Raw genomic sequence first — 17,833 nt, 5'->3', positions numbered from 1 at the left:
TATGTTTCATCAAATTTATAGAAAAATATAACAACATCTATAATGTTAAAATAGTTTCATTAAATATAACATTGGATATATTTTGATAATAGATTAATTTTGTATTGGAAATGCTGCAATATTTTTTTATAATATTGGTCAAACTTTGACAAGGAAATGGTCACAACGACTTATAATATGAAATGGAGGTAGTAATTGTTTGGCTTTATTCTTTTATAAACTGAGTTAAATTTAAATAAGTTTAATTTAAAACAAAATCAAAACATCCTACGTTCTTACTGAAACTGTGGGAGTAACCGTTGAGTCAATTAACCCATCCATTGCATAAATTTAACTGTGGTGTTTGTCATTTCAGCGGAGATGAGGCAAGGCCAGCTTCTTCAAATTGCCCAATCTAAAAATTTTGGATGTTTACATGAACTATTTCAGACTTTCAGTGGCATAGTCCCATAATGCATATCTACTCATGTATAGCAATTTTCGTTAAAAAGAACTCATGTACAGCAATTTGACTCTACTGCAGCAATTTGTCCAACCATTTCCGTGGCCACATGTTATCATGACTTGGCAACCTGAAATTCTGAACATTTTTGTTGAAACGCAGCAATCTGAACTTCTAGAGTTATCTCTCTGACCAACAAACAATTCATGTACATATAGGACAAGAGCTCTCCAGACGCAGGATGGAATCGTTAATAAATGATTGGTCAAAAACTAGCTGTACCCCCTTTCTTGCGTGGAAAAAAGACTAGCTATAGCTTTGGCGTCTCTAAATGACACGATTATAATCAACTTACACAATCCATAATGCCCCATCGGTTGACCAAGAACTACCTAAATACCAAACGATTTATTAGCGACTAACAAGTAATGTGAATAAAACATTTTATATATGTATCCTTACTGACTTAAAAGTTAATGTTGAAAAAAAAAACTACATTAAAAATAGCCTAAGATTTATCTAATATTTAAATTTTAGCAACGGCCGATTTGTTCTGGGATAAAAAAAGAACAGACAGAGACAGCGAATCAATTAGCCAATGCTAATAATTTATAAGTGGAGCAGAGGCCACAGAGAACCAAGTGAGTGGGAGTGGGAATGACCAACACTGACAACAGTAGCACAAACAATTACCACTTCATACTGCAGTATCTGAAAAGATGTCATTGTAAAGTTGGTGAACAGAACACATGTCATACTATATAATATCATCTCATATCATCATGTAAACCAAAACAATTGTTTAATACCAATTGAACAATCACATAATCGAGGGAGGATGCAAATTGCAAAAGCAGACAACAATTTTTTGTACAAAAAGGTTGGGCACTTGGACATTTTTAATAAAATTTTGTGGCAGGCAGCTCCAACTGAAACGTGCTGGTATATGGTGTGAACCAGGAAGCTGCACCTGCAGTGGCTTACTGGCAATTGTGCACATCATCAACAGTGTGGATGTGTGGCCACTACACCTTATTCTTGACCCAATCCTCCTTTCTATATTGTGAATACGACTGCAACATAAGCAGCTTGCTTTGTTTTCTTCTTCCTCCTCTTCCTCAAAGCATCATCAGGTCCATTTCATTTGCACATCCAATCAGAATCAGGCGTAGGCACCATTTGCTTGGAGGCCATGCAGAAGCAGCAGCAACTCCATTCCTCATGCAAGAAGTGCAGCAATAGATGTTTCATAGATTTCCTTAGGTTCAATCTTGCCTTTGCGCTGCTGCTATTGCTCTCTCTGGCCTCTCCCACCAGCTCATGCACAGAGCAGGAGAGGAGCTCCCTCCTCCAGTTCCTCTCTGGCCTCTCCAACGATGGCGGTCTCGCGGTGTCATGGCGGAATGCCGCAGACTGCTGCAAATGGGAAGGGGTCACCTGCAGTGCAGATGGGACGGTCACCGATGTCTCGCTGGCTTCCAAGGGCCTTGAGGGGCGTATCTCGCCGTCCCTTGGCAACCTCACCGGCCTGCTGCGCCTCAACCTGTCCCACAACTCGCTGTCCGGTGGCTTGCCGCTGGAGTTGATGGCGTCCAGCAGCATCACCGTCCTTGACATCAGCTTCAACCACCTCAAGGGAGAGATACATGAGCTGCCGTCTTCCACCCCGGTCCGGCCTCTCCAGGTACTGAACATCTCGAGCAACTCGTTTACAGGACAGTTTCCATCTGCCACATGGGAGATGATGAAGAATCTGGTTATGCTGAATGCCAGCAACAACAGCTTCACGGGACACATACCGAGTAATTTCTGCAGCAGCTCAGCATCCCTTACAGCGCTTGCACTCTGTTATAATCATCTTAGTGGCAGCATCCCCCCTGGTTTTGGTAACTGCTTGAAGCTCAGAGTGCTCAAAGTTGGTCACAATAACCTCAGCGGGAATCTCCCGGGTGATCTCTTCAACGCTACCTCATTGGAGTACCTCTCTTTCCCAAATAATGAGTTGAATGGAGTAATTAATGGTACACTCATAGTGAACCTCAGAAATCTGTCAACTCTTGATCTTGAGGGGAATAACATTACCGGATGGATTCCAGACTCTATAGGCCAGCTCAAAAGGCTGCAAGATCTCCATTTGGGTGATAATAACATATCTGGGGAGCTTCCATCAGCCCTGAGCAACTGCACACATCTCATAACGATTAACCTCAAGAGAAACAACTTCAGCGGCAATCTTAGCAATGTGAACTTCTCCAACCTGTCCAATCTAAAAACTTTAGATCTCATGGGCAACAAATTTGAAGGTACAGTTCCAGAAAGCATTTACTCTTGCACCAATCTGGTCGCACTTCGGTTATCTAGTAACAATTTACAAGGTCAGCTTTCGCCAAAAATAAGTAATTTGAAGTCCCTTACTTTCTTATCGGTTGGTTGCAACAACTTGACAAATATCACAAACATGCTATGGATCCTCAAGGATTCTAGGAACCTCACCACCCTTCTTATCGGGACCAACTTCTATGGCGAAGCCATGCCAGAAGATAACTCAATTGATGGTTTTCAGAACCTTAAGGTTCTTTCCATAGCTAATTGCTCATTGTCTGGAAATATACCTTTATGGCTGTCGAAGCTAGAAAAGTTGGAGATGTTATTTTTGCTAGATAATCGACTCAGTGGATCTATACCTCCTTGGATCAAAAGACTAGAGTCACTGTTCCATCTAGACCTATCAAATAACAGCCTTATAGGGGGGATTCCAGCTTCTTTAATGGAGATGCCAATGCTAATAACAAAGAAGAATACCACCCGTTTGGATCCAAGGGTATTTGAGCTACCTATATATAGATCTGCAGCGGGCTTTCAATACCGGATAACCAGTGCTTTCCCAAAAGTGCTGAATCTAAGCAATAATAACTTCAGTGGTGTGATCCCTCAAGACATCGGTCAGTTGAAATCACTCGACATCCTCAGTTTAAGTTCGAATAATTTATCAGGAGAAATTCCACAGCAGCTCGGCAACCTGACAAATTTGCAGGTGCTAGACTTGTCTAGCAACCATCTCACAGGTGCAATCCCATCAGCATTGAACAACCTGCACTTCCTTTCTACATTTAATGTTTCTTGTAATGATCTTGAAGGGCCTATTCCAAATGGAGCCCAGTTTAGTACATTCACAAATTCTAGCTTTTACAAGAACCCAAAGTTATGTGGCCATATTCTTCATCGCAGTTGTCGTTCAGAACAAGCAGCATCCATTTCCACAAAAAGTCACAACAAGAAAGCCATTTTTGCAACTGCATTCGGTGTCTTCTTTGGAGGAATTGCTGTTCTTCTATTTCTGGCATATCTTCTTGCCACTGTAAAGGGTACAGATTGTATAACCAACAACAGGAGTAGCGAGAATGCAGATGTAGACGCAACTTCGCACAAGTCTGATTCAGAGCAATCATTAGTTATAGTATCACAAAACAAGGGAGGTAAAAACAAGCTCACCTTTGCTGACATTGTGAAGGCTACAAATAACTTCGACAAGGAGAATATCATTGGGTGTGGAGGCTACGGGCTAGTATACAAGGCCGATTTACCTGATGGCACCAAGCTGGCCATCAAGAAGCTTTTTGGTGAGATGTGCCTGATGGAAAGAGAATTCACTGCAGAGGTTGAAGCACTTTCTATGGCACAGCATGACAATCTTGTACCACTGTGGGGTTACTGCATACAGGGAAATTCAAGGCTCCTTATATATTCTTATATGGAGAATGGGAGCCTAGACGACTGGCTTCACAACAGGGACGATGATGCGAGTACATTTCTTGACTGGCCGAAGCGGCTCAAAATTGCCCAAGGAGCAGGCCGGGGACTTTCTTATATCCATGATGCCTGCAAGCCACATATCATCCACCGTGATATCAAGTCCAGCAATATCCTACTTGACAAAGAATTTAAAGCTTATGTTGCTGATTTCGGGCTAGCAAGATTAATCCTTGCCAACAAAACACATGTCACTACGGAGCTAGTTGGTACTCTGGGCTACATCCCACCTGAATATGGACAAGGATGGGTTGCTACTTTGAAAGGCGATATTTACAGCTTTGGAGTTGTCCTGCTTGAGCTGCTCACAGGAAGACGACCTGTCCATATCTTGTCTTCATCCAAAGAACTTGTCAAGTGGGTACAGGAGATGAAATCAGAAGGGAATCAGATTGAGGTCCTGGATCCAATACTGCGAGGGACAGGATATGACGAGCAAATGCTGAAGGTGCTAGAAACTGCTTGCAAGTGTGTCAACTGTAATCCCTGCATGAGGCCGACTATAAAGGAAGTAGTCTCCTGCTTGGACAGTATAGACGCCAAACTGCAGATGCAAAATTCAGTCAAAACTTAAGATAGGATGCAGTTATACAGGATTATCTTGTATACCAGTGCACATAGTACATGTAATTTGCAAGAATGACTACTCCAGTCTAATCCTTTGTACAGCTTTTTGACAGATTCATTTCTCCCTTTATCAGGGTAAAATGTATACCATGATGAAAAAAAAAGTCCTAAGAGGTTATGAACACACATCATCCATCCTCAGAATGTTCTTTGCGTATCTCGAATAAATTTGAATTCGAGGTGGGTTAGTTTTCAGGATCCCATTTATTATTCAAAAAATAACTCCTCAAATATGAATCAAATTGCAGAATAACATGTTCGTAAATTGCACGGGCCAGGGGCACAAATGCCCTCTCCCAAAGGTACCACGCAAACTCGGCAATTTGACGGTGTAAAAAGTAGACGCTTCTTCCTTGATTGGGTGCAAAGAAAAAAAAAAAGGAAACTGTGGCAATAGAGGATTAGAAGGATGCATCACAATTTTCACCAGAATGCCAGGGTATAAATACCGAAACAAGAATGCGCATAAACAAAGGCTAACAGGGGTATGAATCGAGACACCAAAATTCATCATCACTTTTTAGGGCATAATGTTAGGGCAGGAACCATTTCACCCACTCCCGTTTGCAACGACAACCTCTAATAGTCTAATCGTTCAACGTTTTGCGACGAATATCAATCGGAGGAGCATGTTTGCAACAAGCATCGCCCCCCACCCACCACGAACCCTAAAGAAACACCCTAGACCCCCACACCCGCAGCGCATTAAAGCAAGCGAAATCCTCACATGACGAACGAACAGAGAGGCGAACGCGCGGAGAGTGAGTAAACTGACCTTACCCTCGGTTGTCCGGCGATGTCCGTACTGCTGCTCGGAAGAGGGACCATGACGCCGCCGCCGCTCGCCGGTCGCCGTCTCCGGAGCTGAGGGAGATGACTCCAATTTTTGGGAGCAACACGTGTGCAATTCTGCACGGGTGAGCATCGAAGCAGATAACCAGTCCTGGGCCCATCGTCCAGTGAGCCAAAGATACTCCCAGAGATACTATGAGGGCATGAGGCCATTCACAGTGTCATGATATTTGGCGTTCCTCACATGCCAAGTAGATTATATATATATATATATATATATATATATATAAACGTCCTAAATTAGACCAAAGGAATTCTGTCTGCTAGAATGATAAAAAACGCTTCGGAATTCATCTCATCCTTTATAATATAATGGTACTTTTTCTTTGTTCAGCAATAACTTAATCTTGGAATAAAACACTCGTTATAACAATTAATAAACGAAAAGAGTTGGGTATTAGTTCATGAAGAATTTTGTATGAATATGGATAAACTACGGAAAGAATAAATAAAGATCTTTTTTTTATTGCATTCCATATTTTTTTTGTCCTATTCTTCTTTGCCCGAGGGGTATGTAAAAAGAAAAAAGGAATAAAGGGTTAATTCGTTCTTGATAGCCATTTTCTTAACAAGTGAATGGGAACATACTCTGGATCGGAATCCGAAGAAAGTACTACTTGCTCATTTCCACCAATTTCAAGTCCTTATTATGATTCCTTTTATAAGGAAAAATATTTAATGCTTTAGATTCCCTATATATATATATTATGATACTCTGGATCACGCCGTCGCTTCCGACTCGCCGTGGACACCAAATCAACGATGTATCCTGCCCTCGTCGCATCGCTGCCAACCCCTCCGAATATCGAGCTCTCCACTGATAACTGATTTATCGAGATCACCCAATGAGCTGGTATTTATCGATCCGGTTTTCCGATTACCACGGGTTAATTGAGATTACGGATTTTTTTTCTCGTTAAAAATGAAAACGGATCCGTTCGGTGCATCCGGGCTTTATCGGGGCTTGCTACGATGGACGGTAGATGGGAGCAGGTGTACGTACTCCTATGTGTATAGAATCATTTTCATATATATATATATACACACACACTGAGCTACATGCTTCACAGTGCAAGTTACTTGTAGTAGGTCCCACTCATATCACCGTACTTTGAATGACTTGAGTGGATAAAAATTATACTAGGGTCTGTTCTAACTTCTAAAACGCATTAGCAAGTTTTTTTAAAAATTGTTAAAAGATATGTTTTGTTAAAAATAAAATTTATATATATAATTTACTTAAATTATTAAATAAAACTTTTTTTATTTTTTAACAGTTAATATTCAACTAATTATGGGCCACTTTGGATGATGCCAAAATGTGCGATGCCAATATTTTGTTAGTTTGAATAGTAAATATGATGGTTTGGTTTGAAGCCGAATAGATAGTAATGCACATGCTTAATTTGGTATAGTTATAAAACTTTCTTCACCATAACATAAAATTTGACTCTTAATTGGTATCAATCCAAACACATTACTAAGAATTTTACCCTACCAAGAGGTTGATCGGTATTGTTGGCTGTAGCAGTGCAACTGCAGCCAACCAACCTAACGCGCGCTAATTTTCTGTAGTTGCAACAGGAGGCTTGGTTTGCTGACTGCAGCTATCAGAGCCCAAAGTATTGATTACTAATGTTTTGGTATGGCACTAAGCCCTATATGCTAATTATGTTTTCTATTTTACGATCGACTAATCAACTGTAACAATAAAGTTGGCCAGGAATTGTGAGCCCATTAGCCTTTTCCTTTAATTTTTATTGTCTCGTTTTCTTTTCGATTTTGCTATCATGCTGTCCAGACATTTATTTTTTTAAAAAATGAATTAAAACTCGGATCTACATTCAAAACGGATGCACACAGCCATATTGGCACATTTTCTTAGAGAAAAGAGAGAACTTAACACATAGTGATGGGACTGTGTATCTAAACCGATCTGTGAAAGTGACGGACCAAAAGCTGATATAATATCTTCCATACAAGCATTTTTCTTGTTTGGTCATTACCTGACATGCTGGAATATGCTTATAGTTCTTTACATTCTCCTTTACCATAATGAAATTTGGTCTGCCTCGTTCGGCCGACCCGGCAAAAGAACATACTGATAGTTACAGACAAAATTTACACTCCCTCCGTTTCATAATGTAATACTTTCTAGTATTACCCACATTCATATAAATATATGTGTTTAGATTCATTAACATCTATACGAATGTGGTTAATGTTAGAAACCCTTACATTATAAAACGGAGGAAGTACTAGATAAAAATGAAAAGAGTACGGTCAATTCTTGCTGCCGCCTTCATTTTCCTGAAACTTATTTTTAACTCCTTGTAACTTTGATTTTTAATGATAGCCACTTGTGCCCTTCTGCATTTGTATTTGACAGACATTATCATAGCCATAGAAACAGCATATTCTATCAACATCAGAAGTACTCCTTATCTGCCAAAGGAAAAGACAAATGCAAGCAATCTTTTTGCTGGTTACTGAAATACCAGCTAATGATCACATGAACACTGCCATTAACCTGACTAATCGATTCTCAGCCCCTCTAATGATGCTGCAGTCTGGTCCAGCATTGCTGCTAATCTAGACTTCAAGAGTCGCAGTCCAAAGGCCAAAACCATCGTAAACCAATTGCCATTTGCAACTTAGATGTTAACCAAAACCAAAGCTTTGATGCTGACAACGGCAAGAAAAGTAAACGCCTCAGGGTCAACGAGAGAGCCCTGGGAAATATTTCCTCCATTAATCCGTTCTTTCCATGCCCGTACACATGTGGATCTTGACATCGATGACTGCTTCAAAACATGTGCTCCTTTTCTTTTTCTGAATGATGTTGTTTGTCATGTACCTCACCAATCCGATCTTGCAAATCTGTGAGGTCCCTTCTTTTCGCCAAAAAAAAAAGGATGTGTTTTTCCTGCCCATCAAAAAAGGATAAATATTCTGTTCAGTTTTGTCATTGTTAAAACAGCGAAAAATTGACGTGATGAAGCTGGTAGAAGTCAGATCAAATAAATTAGGTCATGATAAAAACAGTTCAATAATAGCTGAATCAGTGGATGGCTGCTACAAGTACTATCGAATTATTGTGCGTGGAAGTCAGACTTACCAATAAACTGTAGTGGCGGGTGGGGAATAGTTAACTTAGAAAGCGATGCTGCAATTAGTCAATAAGATCTTAATCCTGACTCATAAATTTGGTGACTATGACTTGAATGATCAAACAAAGAAGAGATGGCAACTGTTTGTTCCCTTCCTATCATGTTCCTTCTTCATCAGACTATTGGCTCCGATGCTAGCCTATGGAGAAAACTATGCAGCCCCTCCATTTTTCCAACAAGAACCACAAAAACAGATTTCACATGACTTACCTTGGCCATGCTCTTGTGCTGCTGCTCTTCTTGGCCTCTCCCACCAGTTCTTGCACCGAGCAAGAGAGGAACTCACTCATCCAGTTTCTCACTGGGCTCTCGAAGGATGGTGGCCTGGGCATGTCATGGAAGAATGGCACGGACTGCTGCGCATGGGAAGGGATCACCTGCAACCCAAACAGGATGGTTACTGATGTGTTTCTGGCTTCTAGAGGCCTTGAAGGGGTCATCTCACCTTCCCTTGGCAATCTCACAGGTCTGATGCGCCTCAACTTGTCCCACAACTTGCTGTCCGGTGGCTTACCGCTGGAACTGGTGTCATCAAGCAGCATCGTGGTCCTTGATGTCAGTTTTAACTACATGACAGGAGGCATGAGTGACCTGCCATCTTCAACCCCTGACCGGCCTCTGCAGGTACTGAACATATCAAGCAACTTGTTTACAGGAATTTTTCCATCAACCACATGGCAGGTGATGAAGAGTCTTGTCGCGATCAATGCCAGCACCAACAGCTTTACTGGGAATATACCAACTTCGTTCTGTGTCAGTGCACCATCCTTTGCTTTGCTTGAACTTAGTAATAACCAATTCAGTGGAGGCATCCCTCCAGGGCTTGGTAATTGCTCCAAGTTGACATTCCTCAGCACTGGCAGAAACAATCTCAGTGGGACCCTTCCATATGAGCTCTTCAATATTACCTCTTTGAAGCACCTTTCTTTTCCTAACAATCAGTTAGAAGGATCAATTGAGGGCATCATGAAGCTCATAAATCTGGTCACCCTTGATCTCGGAGGAAATAAGCTCATTGGTAGCATTCCAGATTCCATAGGACAGCTGAAAAGACTGGAGAAGCTCCATCTGGACAACAACAACATGTCCGGGGAGCTGCCATGGACTTTGAGTGACTGCACAAACCTTGTAACCATCGACCTCAAGAGCAACAGCTTCAGCGGGAAGCTCACCAATGTCAACTTCTCCACACTGCCCAATCTGAAAACTTTAGATGTCGTTTGGAACAATTTTTCTGGAACAGTTCCAGAAAGCATCTACTCATGCAGAAATCTAACTGCATTACGGCTGTCTTACAATGGGTTCCATGGCCAGTTGTCAGAGAGAATAGGAAATCTGCAGTACCTCTCTTTTCTATCAATTGTTAATATCTCTCTTACAAATATCACAAGGACAATTCAGGTACTTCAGAGTTGCAGGAACCTCACCTCCTTACTCATTGGTCGCAACTTCAAGCAAGAAACAATGCCAGAGGGTGATATAATTGATGGTTTTGAGAATCTTCAGGTCCTTTCCCTGGCCAATTGTATGTTGTCTGGAAGAATACCTCATTGGTTATCAAAGCTCAAAAATTTGGCGGTGTTATTTTTATATAATAATCAATTTACTGGACAGATACCCGACTGGATCAGCAGTCTAAACTTCCTCTTCTATCTAGATTTATCGAGCAACAGCCTTTCCGGAGAAATTCCAAAAGCCTTAATGGAGATGCCAATGTTCAAAACAGATAATGTTGAACCAAGGGTCTTTGAGTTGCCTGTTTTTACAGCTCCATTACTTCAATACCGAAGAACCAGTGCTCTCCCAAAAGTGCTGAATCTAGGTATCAATAACTTCACTGGTGTCATCCCGAAGGAGATTGGTCAGTTAAAGGCACTTCTTTTACTCAATTTGAGCTCCAACAAATTCTCTGGAGGGATACCAGAATCAATCTGCAACATCACAAACCTGCAGGTGCTTGACATATCAAGCAATGACCTCACTGGTCCAATCCCTGCAGCATTGAACAAACTGAACTTCCTTTCAGCATTTAATGTATCTAACAATGACCTAGAAGGATCAGTTCCAACTGTAGGCCAACTTAGCACGTTTCCGAATTCTAGCTTTGATGGCAATCCAAAATTGTGTGGTCCTATGCTTGTACACCATTGTGGTTCAGATAAAACATCGTATGTCTCCAAAAAGCGACATAACAAGACAGCCATCTTAGCACTTGCATTTGGTGTATTTTTTGGAGGTATCACCATCCTGTTCTTGCTAGCTCGTCTTATTCTCTTCTTGAGGGGCAAGAATTTCGTGACTGAGAACAGGAGATGCAGAAACGATGGCACCGAAGAAACATTGTCCAACATCAAGTCGGAGCAAACCTTGGTGATGCTGTCACAAGGAAAGGGAGAGCAAACCAAGCTCACATTCACTGATCTGAAGGCTACAAAAAACTTTGACAAGGAGAACATCATCGGTTGTGGAGGATATGGGCTAGTCTACAAAGCTGAGTTATCTGATGGATCGATGGTTGCCATAAAGAAGCTCAACAGCGACATGTGTCTGATGGAGAGGGAATTCAGTGCAGAGGTTGACGCACTCTCTACAGCGCAGCATGACAATCTTGTGCCGCTGTGGGGTTACTGCATCCAGGGAAACTCAATGTTGCTCATATATTCCTACATGGAGAATGGCAGCCTGGATGATTGGCTTCATAACAGGAATGATGATGCCAGCTCGTTTCTTAACTGGCCAATGCGGCTCAAGATTGCACAAGGAGCAAGCCAGGGTATATCTTACATCCATGATGTCTGCAAGCCTCAAATAGTCCACCGTGACATCAAGTGCAGCAATGTTTTACTTGACAAAGAATTCAAAGCTCACATTGCAGATTTTGGGCTATCAAGGTTGATCCTTCCCAACAGAACCCATGTCACAACAGAGCTAGTCGGCACTTTCGGTTACATCCCCCCAGAGTATGGACAAGGGTGGGTGGCTACATTGAGAGGTGACATGTACAGCTTTGGAGTAGTCCTGCTCGAGCTGCTCACCGGAAGGCGGCCTGTTCCAATCTTGTCTTCATCAAAACAACTTGTCGAGTGGGTGCAGGAGATGATATCTGAAGGAAAGTATATTGAGGTCCTGGATCCAACACTCCGAGGCACAGGATATGAAAAACAGATGGTGAAGGTTCTTGAAGTTGCATGCCAGTGTGTAAATCATAATCCTGGAATGAGACCAACTATACAAGAGGTTGTCTCCTGCCTGGACATCATAGGCACCGAGCTGCAGACAACAAAACTCAATTAAAATAGAATTAGATAACACATGATGATCTACTTTAGAGTGCAGAGAGAAGCTGAGTGTTGCACTGTACTTTGCACAGTCTCTCATGAATTATCTTTTTTTACTATTTTGTAATTCAAACCCATTTTTTCCCTTCTTGTAACTATTCTGTAGTTAGAATTCGATAAACAACACGAAGATTCACAACATTATCGAGAGCCCATGATTCAAGAGGCAAATACCAGGAATTTAATAAGTGACAGCTCAACACATGATTACCATGTAGTAACAAAATATATGAATCAATTTGTTGTTTGTTTTCTTAGAGAGCACAAAACTAACATATTCTCAGAAAAAAAAAATCCTAGCGAATAAAAAAAAAGGAAGCAAATGGATAAACATTTTATTCTTGGTGATGGCCTAATGGGACTGTAATAACCACTTTGTGAAAAAAAAACCTACATTTTTCTTTTTGATCCTTACCTGACATATTTTCGAGAAAAAAAAGTTACCTGACATGCTGAAATATACTGATAGTTACAGACAAATATTCATTGGTATGGTCAATGCTTGCGGGCTCATTCATTTTCGTGAAACTCTTTTAGCTCCTTGCAATTTTGAGAGAGCCACTTTCTTGCCCAGCAAAAAGGGATTTTTTTTTCTATTCATCTTTGTTAGTCTTAAATGTTTATGCCAATAGCAAAAGTTAAACATAATGAAACTTGTATAATTGTCATATCGAGTAAATTAACGCACGCTACAAAAGTTCAATAATGGCCGAATCATGGATGTCTGTTATAAGTATTACCAAACCATTAGTGAATGGAAGTCAGACTTACCAGTAGACTATAGCAGCTTGCTGGTGTGAACAGTGAATTTGGAAAGTGATGTCACATCTAACCAATAGCAGCTTAGTCCTGACTCATAAATGTGGTGATTTTGACCTGAGAAGATAAAACAAAGAAGAGGCAGCAGCTGCTTGTTCCCTTCATATCATGATCATTCTTCTTCAAACTATTGGCTCTGATGCTAGGTTATGGAGAAAACCATGCAACCCCTCCAGTTCTCGAACAAGAACTACAGCAACAGATTCCCCATAACTTCCTTTGGTCTTGCTCTTGCGCTGCTGCTCTTCTTGGCCTCTCCCACCAGTTCTTGCACCGAGAAAGAGAGCAACTCCCTGATCCAGTTTCTCGCTTGGCTTTCAAAGGATGGTGGCCTGGGCATGTCATGGAAGAATGGCACGGACTGCTGTGTATGGGAAGGGATCACCTGCAACCCAAATAGGACAGTCAATGAGGTGTTTCTGGCTACTAGAGGGCTTGAGGGGATCATCTCACCTTCCCTTGGCAACCTGATAGGCTTGATGCGCCTCAACTTGTCCCACAACTCACTGTCTGGTGGCTTACCACTGGAATTGGTGTCATCCAGCAGCATCATGATCCTTGATGTCAGTTTTAACTACCTGACAGGAGACTTAAGCGATCTGCCATCTTCGACCCATGACCGGCCTCTGCAGGTACTAAACATATCAAGCAACTTGTTTACAGGAAATTTTCCATCAACAACATGGGAGGTGATGAAGAGTCTCGTAGCGCTCAACGCCAGCAATAACAGCTTTACTGGGAAGATACCAACTTCGTTCTGTGCCAGTGCACCATCATTTGCCTTGCTTGATATTAGTTATAACCAATTCAGTGGGGGCATCCCTCCAGGGCTCAGTAATTGTTCCACACTGACATTGCTCAGCTCTGGCAAAAACAATCTCACTGGGGCTATTCCATATGAGATCTTTGATATTACCTCTTTGAAGCACCTCTCTTTTCCTAACAATCAGTTAGAAGGATCAATTGACGGCATCACCAAGCTCATAAATTTGGTCACCCTTGATCTTGGAGGAAATAAGTTCATTGGCAGCATCCCACATTCCATAGGACAGCTCAAGAGACTGGAGGAGTTCCATCTGGACAACAACAACATGTCAGGGGAGCTGCCATCAACGTTGAGTGACTGCACAAACCTTGTAACCATTGACCTAAAAAAGAACAACTTCAGTGGGGAGCTCACCAAGGTTAACTTCTCCACACTACCCAATCTAAAAACTTTAGATGTCGTGTGGAATAAATTCAATGGGACGATCCCAGAAAGCATTTACTCATGTAGCAATCTAACTGCATTACGATTATCTTTCAACAACTTTCGTGGGCAGCTGTCAGAGAAAATAGGTAATCTGAAGTCCTTATCATTCCTGTCACTTGTTAAGAACTCTCTTGCAAATATAACCAGTACACTTCAGATGCTTCAGAGCTCCAAAAACCTCACAACCTTGATAATCGCGATCAACTTCATGCACGAAACCATACCTTTAGATGATAGCATTGATGGTTTTGAGAATCTTCAGGTTCTTTCCCTGTATGGTTGTTCATTGTCTGGGAAAATACCTCATTGGTTATCAAAGCTCACAAATTTGGAGATGTTATTTTTACATGACAACCAACTAACTGGACAAATACCTATCTGGATCAGCAGCCTAAACTTCCTCTTCTATCTAGACATAACGAACAACAGCCTTTCAGGAGAAATTCCAACAGCATTAATGGAGATGCCAATGCTAAAAACAGACAATGTTGCACCAAAAGTCTTTGAGCTGCCAATTTTTACAGCCCAATCACTTCAGTACCGAATAAACAGTGCTTTCCCCAAAGTGCTCAATCTAGGCATCAATAACTTCGCTGGCGCAATCCCTAAGGAGATTGGTCAGTTGAAGGCACTTCTTTTACTCAATTTGAGCTCCAATAAATTGTCTGGACAGATACCAGAATCAATCTGCAATCTCACAAATCTTCAGATGCTTGACTTGTCAAACAATAATCTCACTGGTACAATCCCTGAAGCACTGAACAAATTGCACTTCCTTTCAGCATTTAATGTTTCTAACAATGACCTAGAAGGACCAGTTCCAACTGTAGGTCAGCTTAGCACATTCCCAAGTTCTATCTTTGATGGCAATCCAAAATTATGTGGTCCTATGCTTGCAAACCATTGCAGTTCAGCTCAAACATCATACATCTCCAAAAAACGACACATCAAGAAAGCCATTCTTGCAGTTACATTTGGTGTGTTCTTTGGAGGAATTGCCATCCTTGTCTTGCTAGCTCATCTCCTTACCTTGTTGAGGAGCACAAGTTTCTTGAGCAAAAACAGGAGATACAGCAATGATGGGACAGAAGCACCATCGTCCAACCTCAATTCAGAACAACCCTTGGTGATGGTACCACAAGGAAAGGGGGAGCAAACCAAGCTCACATTCACTGATCTCCTGAAGGCTACAAAAAATTTTGACAAGGAGAACATCATCGGTTGTGGAGGTTACGGACTTGTCTACAAAGGTGAGCTATCTGATGGCTCAATGCTTGCCATCAAGAAGCTCAATAGTGACATGTGTCTGATGGAAAGGGAATTCAGTGCAGAGGTTGATGCACTCTCCATGGCACAGCATGATAATCTTGTGCCACTGTGGGGTTACTGCATCCAGGGAAACTCAAGGTTCCTCATATATTCCTACATGGAGAATGGTAGCCTGGACGATTGGCTTCACAACAGGGACAACGATGCCAGTTCATTTCTTGATTGGCCAATGCGACTCAAGATCGCACAAGGGGCAAGCCAGGGCCTTGCTTATATCCATGATGTTTGTAAGCCAAACATAGTCCACCGTGACATCAAGTCCAGCAACATTCTACTTGACAAAGAATTCAAAGCTTATGTTGCAGATTTTGGGTTATCAAGATTGATCCTTCCCAACAAAACCCATGTCACAACTGAACTAGTTGGCACTCTTGGTTACGTTCCCCCAGAGTATGGGCAAGGGTGGATGGCTACACTGAGAGGTGACATGTACAGTTTTGGGGTTGTCCTGCTTGAACTACTCACCGGGAGGCGACCCATTCCAGTCTTGTCTGCATCAAAAGAACTCATCGAGTGGGTCCAGGAGATGAGATCCAAAGGAAAGCAGATTGAGGTCCTGGATCCAACACTCCGAGGCACAGGACATGAAGAGCAGATGCTGAAGGTACTTGAAGTTGCATGCCAGTGTGTCAACCACAATCCTGGAATGAGACCAACTATACGAGAGGTAGTCTCCTGCCTAGACATCATAGGCACTGAGCTGCAAACAACAGAACTCAATTAAATCAGAATATGATAGCACATGATGATCATGCACTTAAACTTTTGAAGTGCACAGAGAAGCTCATAGTAGCAGAAGAATTAATATTTGTGTACTTCCTTTTTGCACAGTCCTCCATAGATTACCATTTTTTTACTGTTTTGTATCCAAACCTATTTTTTCGTTCAGCAAATTATTCTGTGATTAAATTTTGATTTTAAAAAAGGAGTAATTTTTGTAAAACCTCATCTATAATGGTCCAAGTTTCACAAAACCACAAGAACTTTGACACATGGCAGTCTAAACGTTTCATAAAACCACATTAATAATTATTTTGACTTTAATCTAGCACACACTTTTGAGTTCTACAATCATATCTCAAATTTATAAGCATTTTATCCAACATAAAAATGTTAGATTCGCTTTCTTTATTTTGATATAGGACTATGTCAAAATGTTAACGATGTGGTTTTGTAAAACTTTATAACCATAATATTTAGGGTTATGTGCCACTTACCAAAATACCTGTGATTTTGTGCAACTTAGATCATAATACGTGGGGTTTAATGAAATTTACTCAAAAAAAAAAAAGGCAGATTCACAACATTATCAGGAGACCATGATTAAAGAGGCAGAATGCCAGGAACATAATAAGTGACAGACCAATACATGATTACAATATAACCAAATATGTGAATCATATTACTGATCCGATTATTACGATGGAAGTGGCAAGGAAAACTAATAATACCACGTGAACTGATATGGGCACCAAAATTACCCCAAAAATATATAAGGAACCTGAGACTAGTAAAAATGTTTCTGAAAAAAGCAAAATCACAAGGATGTTCATGTCTCAATTTGGCATGAGCTCAACGCAATCCATCCCACTCCACGGGTCCCGAGCAACAGCCGATCTACTACTCCTACCCCTCCCGGCTCAGCAGATCACTGTGGTGTGAAGAGCAACGAGCAGAAGGAAAAAAAAAGCGCGGATGAATCAACTGACCCTGGGAGTGGAGAGCTGGATGCCGCCTCCCCCGCACAAACTTCTGGGGGAATCAAACGGCTCTGCCACCGCCGCCGCCGCTGCCGGCGGGCGGCGGCATTCGCCGGCGCTGGAGTGGAGTCGCCGGGGGATTCATCTCGCGGCGTGAAGGAGGAGAGGAGAGAGAGGAGATGGCCCAAGCCTCTTGGGCAGCCCGGCCCACTTATTGGCCCAATGTAATTTAACTATTTGCACTCTTGTGACATGGCAATTAACGATTCGCCACACCCTGTCAATGACATGCGAGCCCTCATGTGTCTATGACATGTGGGCCCTAGTGGCAAATCGTTAAGCAACATCCGTAAGAGTGGCAAATAGTTAAAAGCCCCGTCTAAAGGATTTTTTGAAATGTTTTTTTCTAAAAAAAGACAAGCTGGAAAAATAAGTGGGTTTGGCCCCACATGTAATTGAGGTGAGTTGCTTGAAAGGGATAACATAAATTTTGT

General features: G+C 41.6%; 1 protein-coding gene, 1 long non-coding RNA gene and 1 pseudogene across 5 annotated transcripts; 2 read left to right on the top strand and 1 right to left on the bottom strand.

The window, feature by feature from the left end:
* Positions 1-1,125: 1,125 nt before the first annotated feature.
* Positions 1,126-5,014, top strand: LOC4328336 (tyrosine-sulfated glycopeptide receptor 1). Its single transcript, XM_026023196.2, has one exon. The coding sequence runs from the start codon at positions 1,635-1,637 to the stop codon at positions 4,824-4,826; it is 3,192 nt and encodes a 1,063-aa protein (XP_025878981.1). The 5' UTR covers positions 1,126-1,634; the 3' UTR covers positions 4,827-5,014.
* A 2,656-nt stretch (positions 5,015-7,670) lies between these two features.
* Positions 7,671-17,520, bottom strand: LOC107280152 (uncharacterized). 3 transcript variants are annotated; one of them, XR_003240775.2, is made up of 5 exons: positions 17,349-17,520; positions 13,011-16,339; positions 9,347-12,171; positions 8,850-9,278; positions 7,671-8,657 (listed from the first exon to the last, which is right to left on the bottom strand). It is a non-coding gene; the product is annotated as an uncharacterized lncRNA (long non-coding RNA). The 3 variants fall into 3 exon arrangements; XR_010739563.1 differs by having other exon boundaries at positions 8,850-12,171; XR_010739564.1 differs by lacking the exon at positions 17,349-17,520 and having other exon boundaries at positions 8,850-12,171; positions 13,011-13,443; positions 13,512-13,649.
* LOC4328333 (tyrosine-sulfated glycopeptide receptor 1-like) lies at positions 9,043-16,548 on the top strand (annotated as a pseudogene). Its single transcript, XR_001543584.3, has 2 exons — positions 9,043-10,481; positions 13,324-16,548. The product of XR_001543584.3 is annotated as a tyrosine-sulfated glycopeptide receptor 1-like (transcript).
* Positions 17,521-17,833: the final 313 nt, after the last annotated feature.

Source organism: Oryza sativa, chromosome 2 (genome assembly GCF_034140825.1).
Source record: "Oryza sativa Japonica Group chromosome 2, ASM3414082v1".
Taxonomy (NCBI): Eukaryota; Viridiplantae; Streptophyta; class Magnoliopsida; order Poales; family Poaceae; genus Oryza; species Oryza sativa.
Note: the sequence above shows the minus strand (reverse complement) of the source record. Positions and strands in the feature narration are given on the sequence as shown.

What these genes read in the sequence shown, in the direction of transcription:
- LOC4328336 (XM_026023196.2), top strand. Translation starts at nt 1,635, where the DNA reads ATGCAGAAGCAGCAGCAACTCCATTCCTCATGCAAGAAGTGCAGCAAT.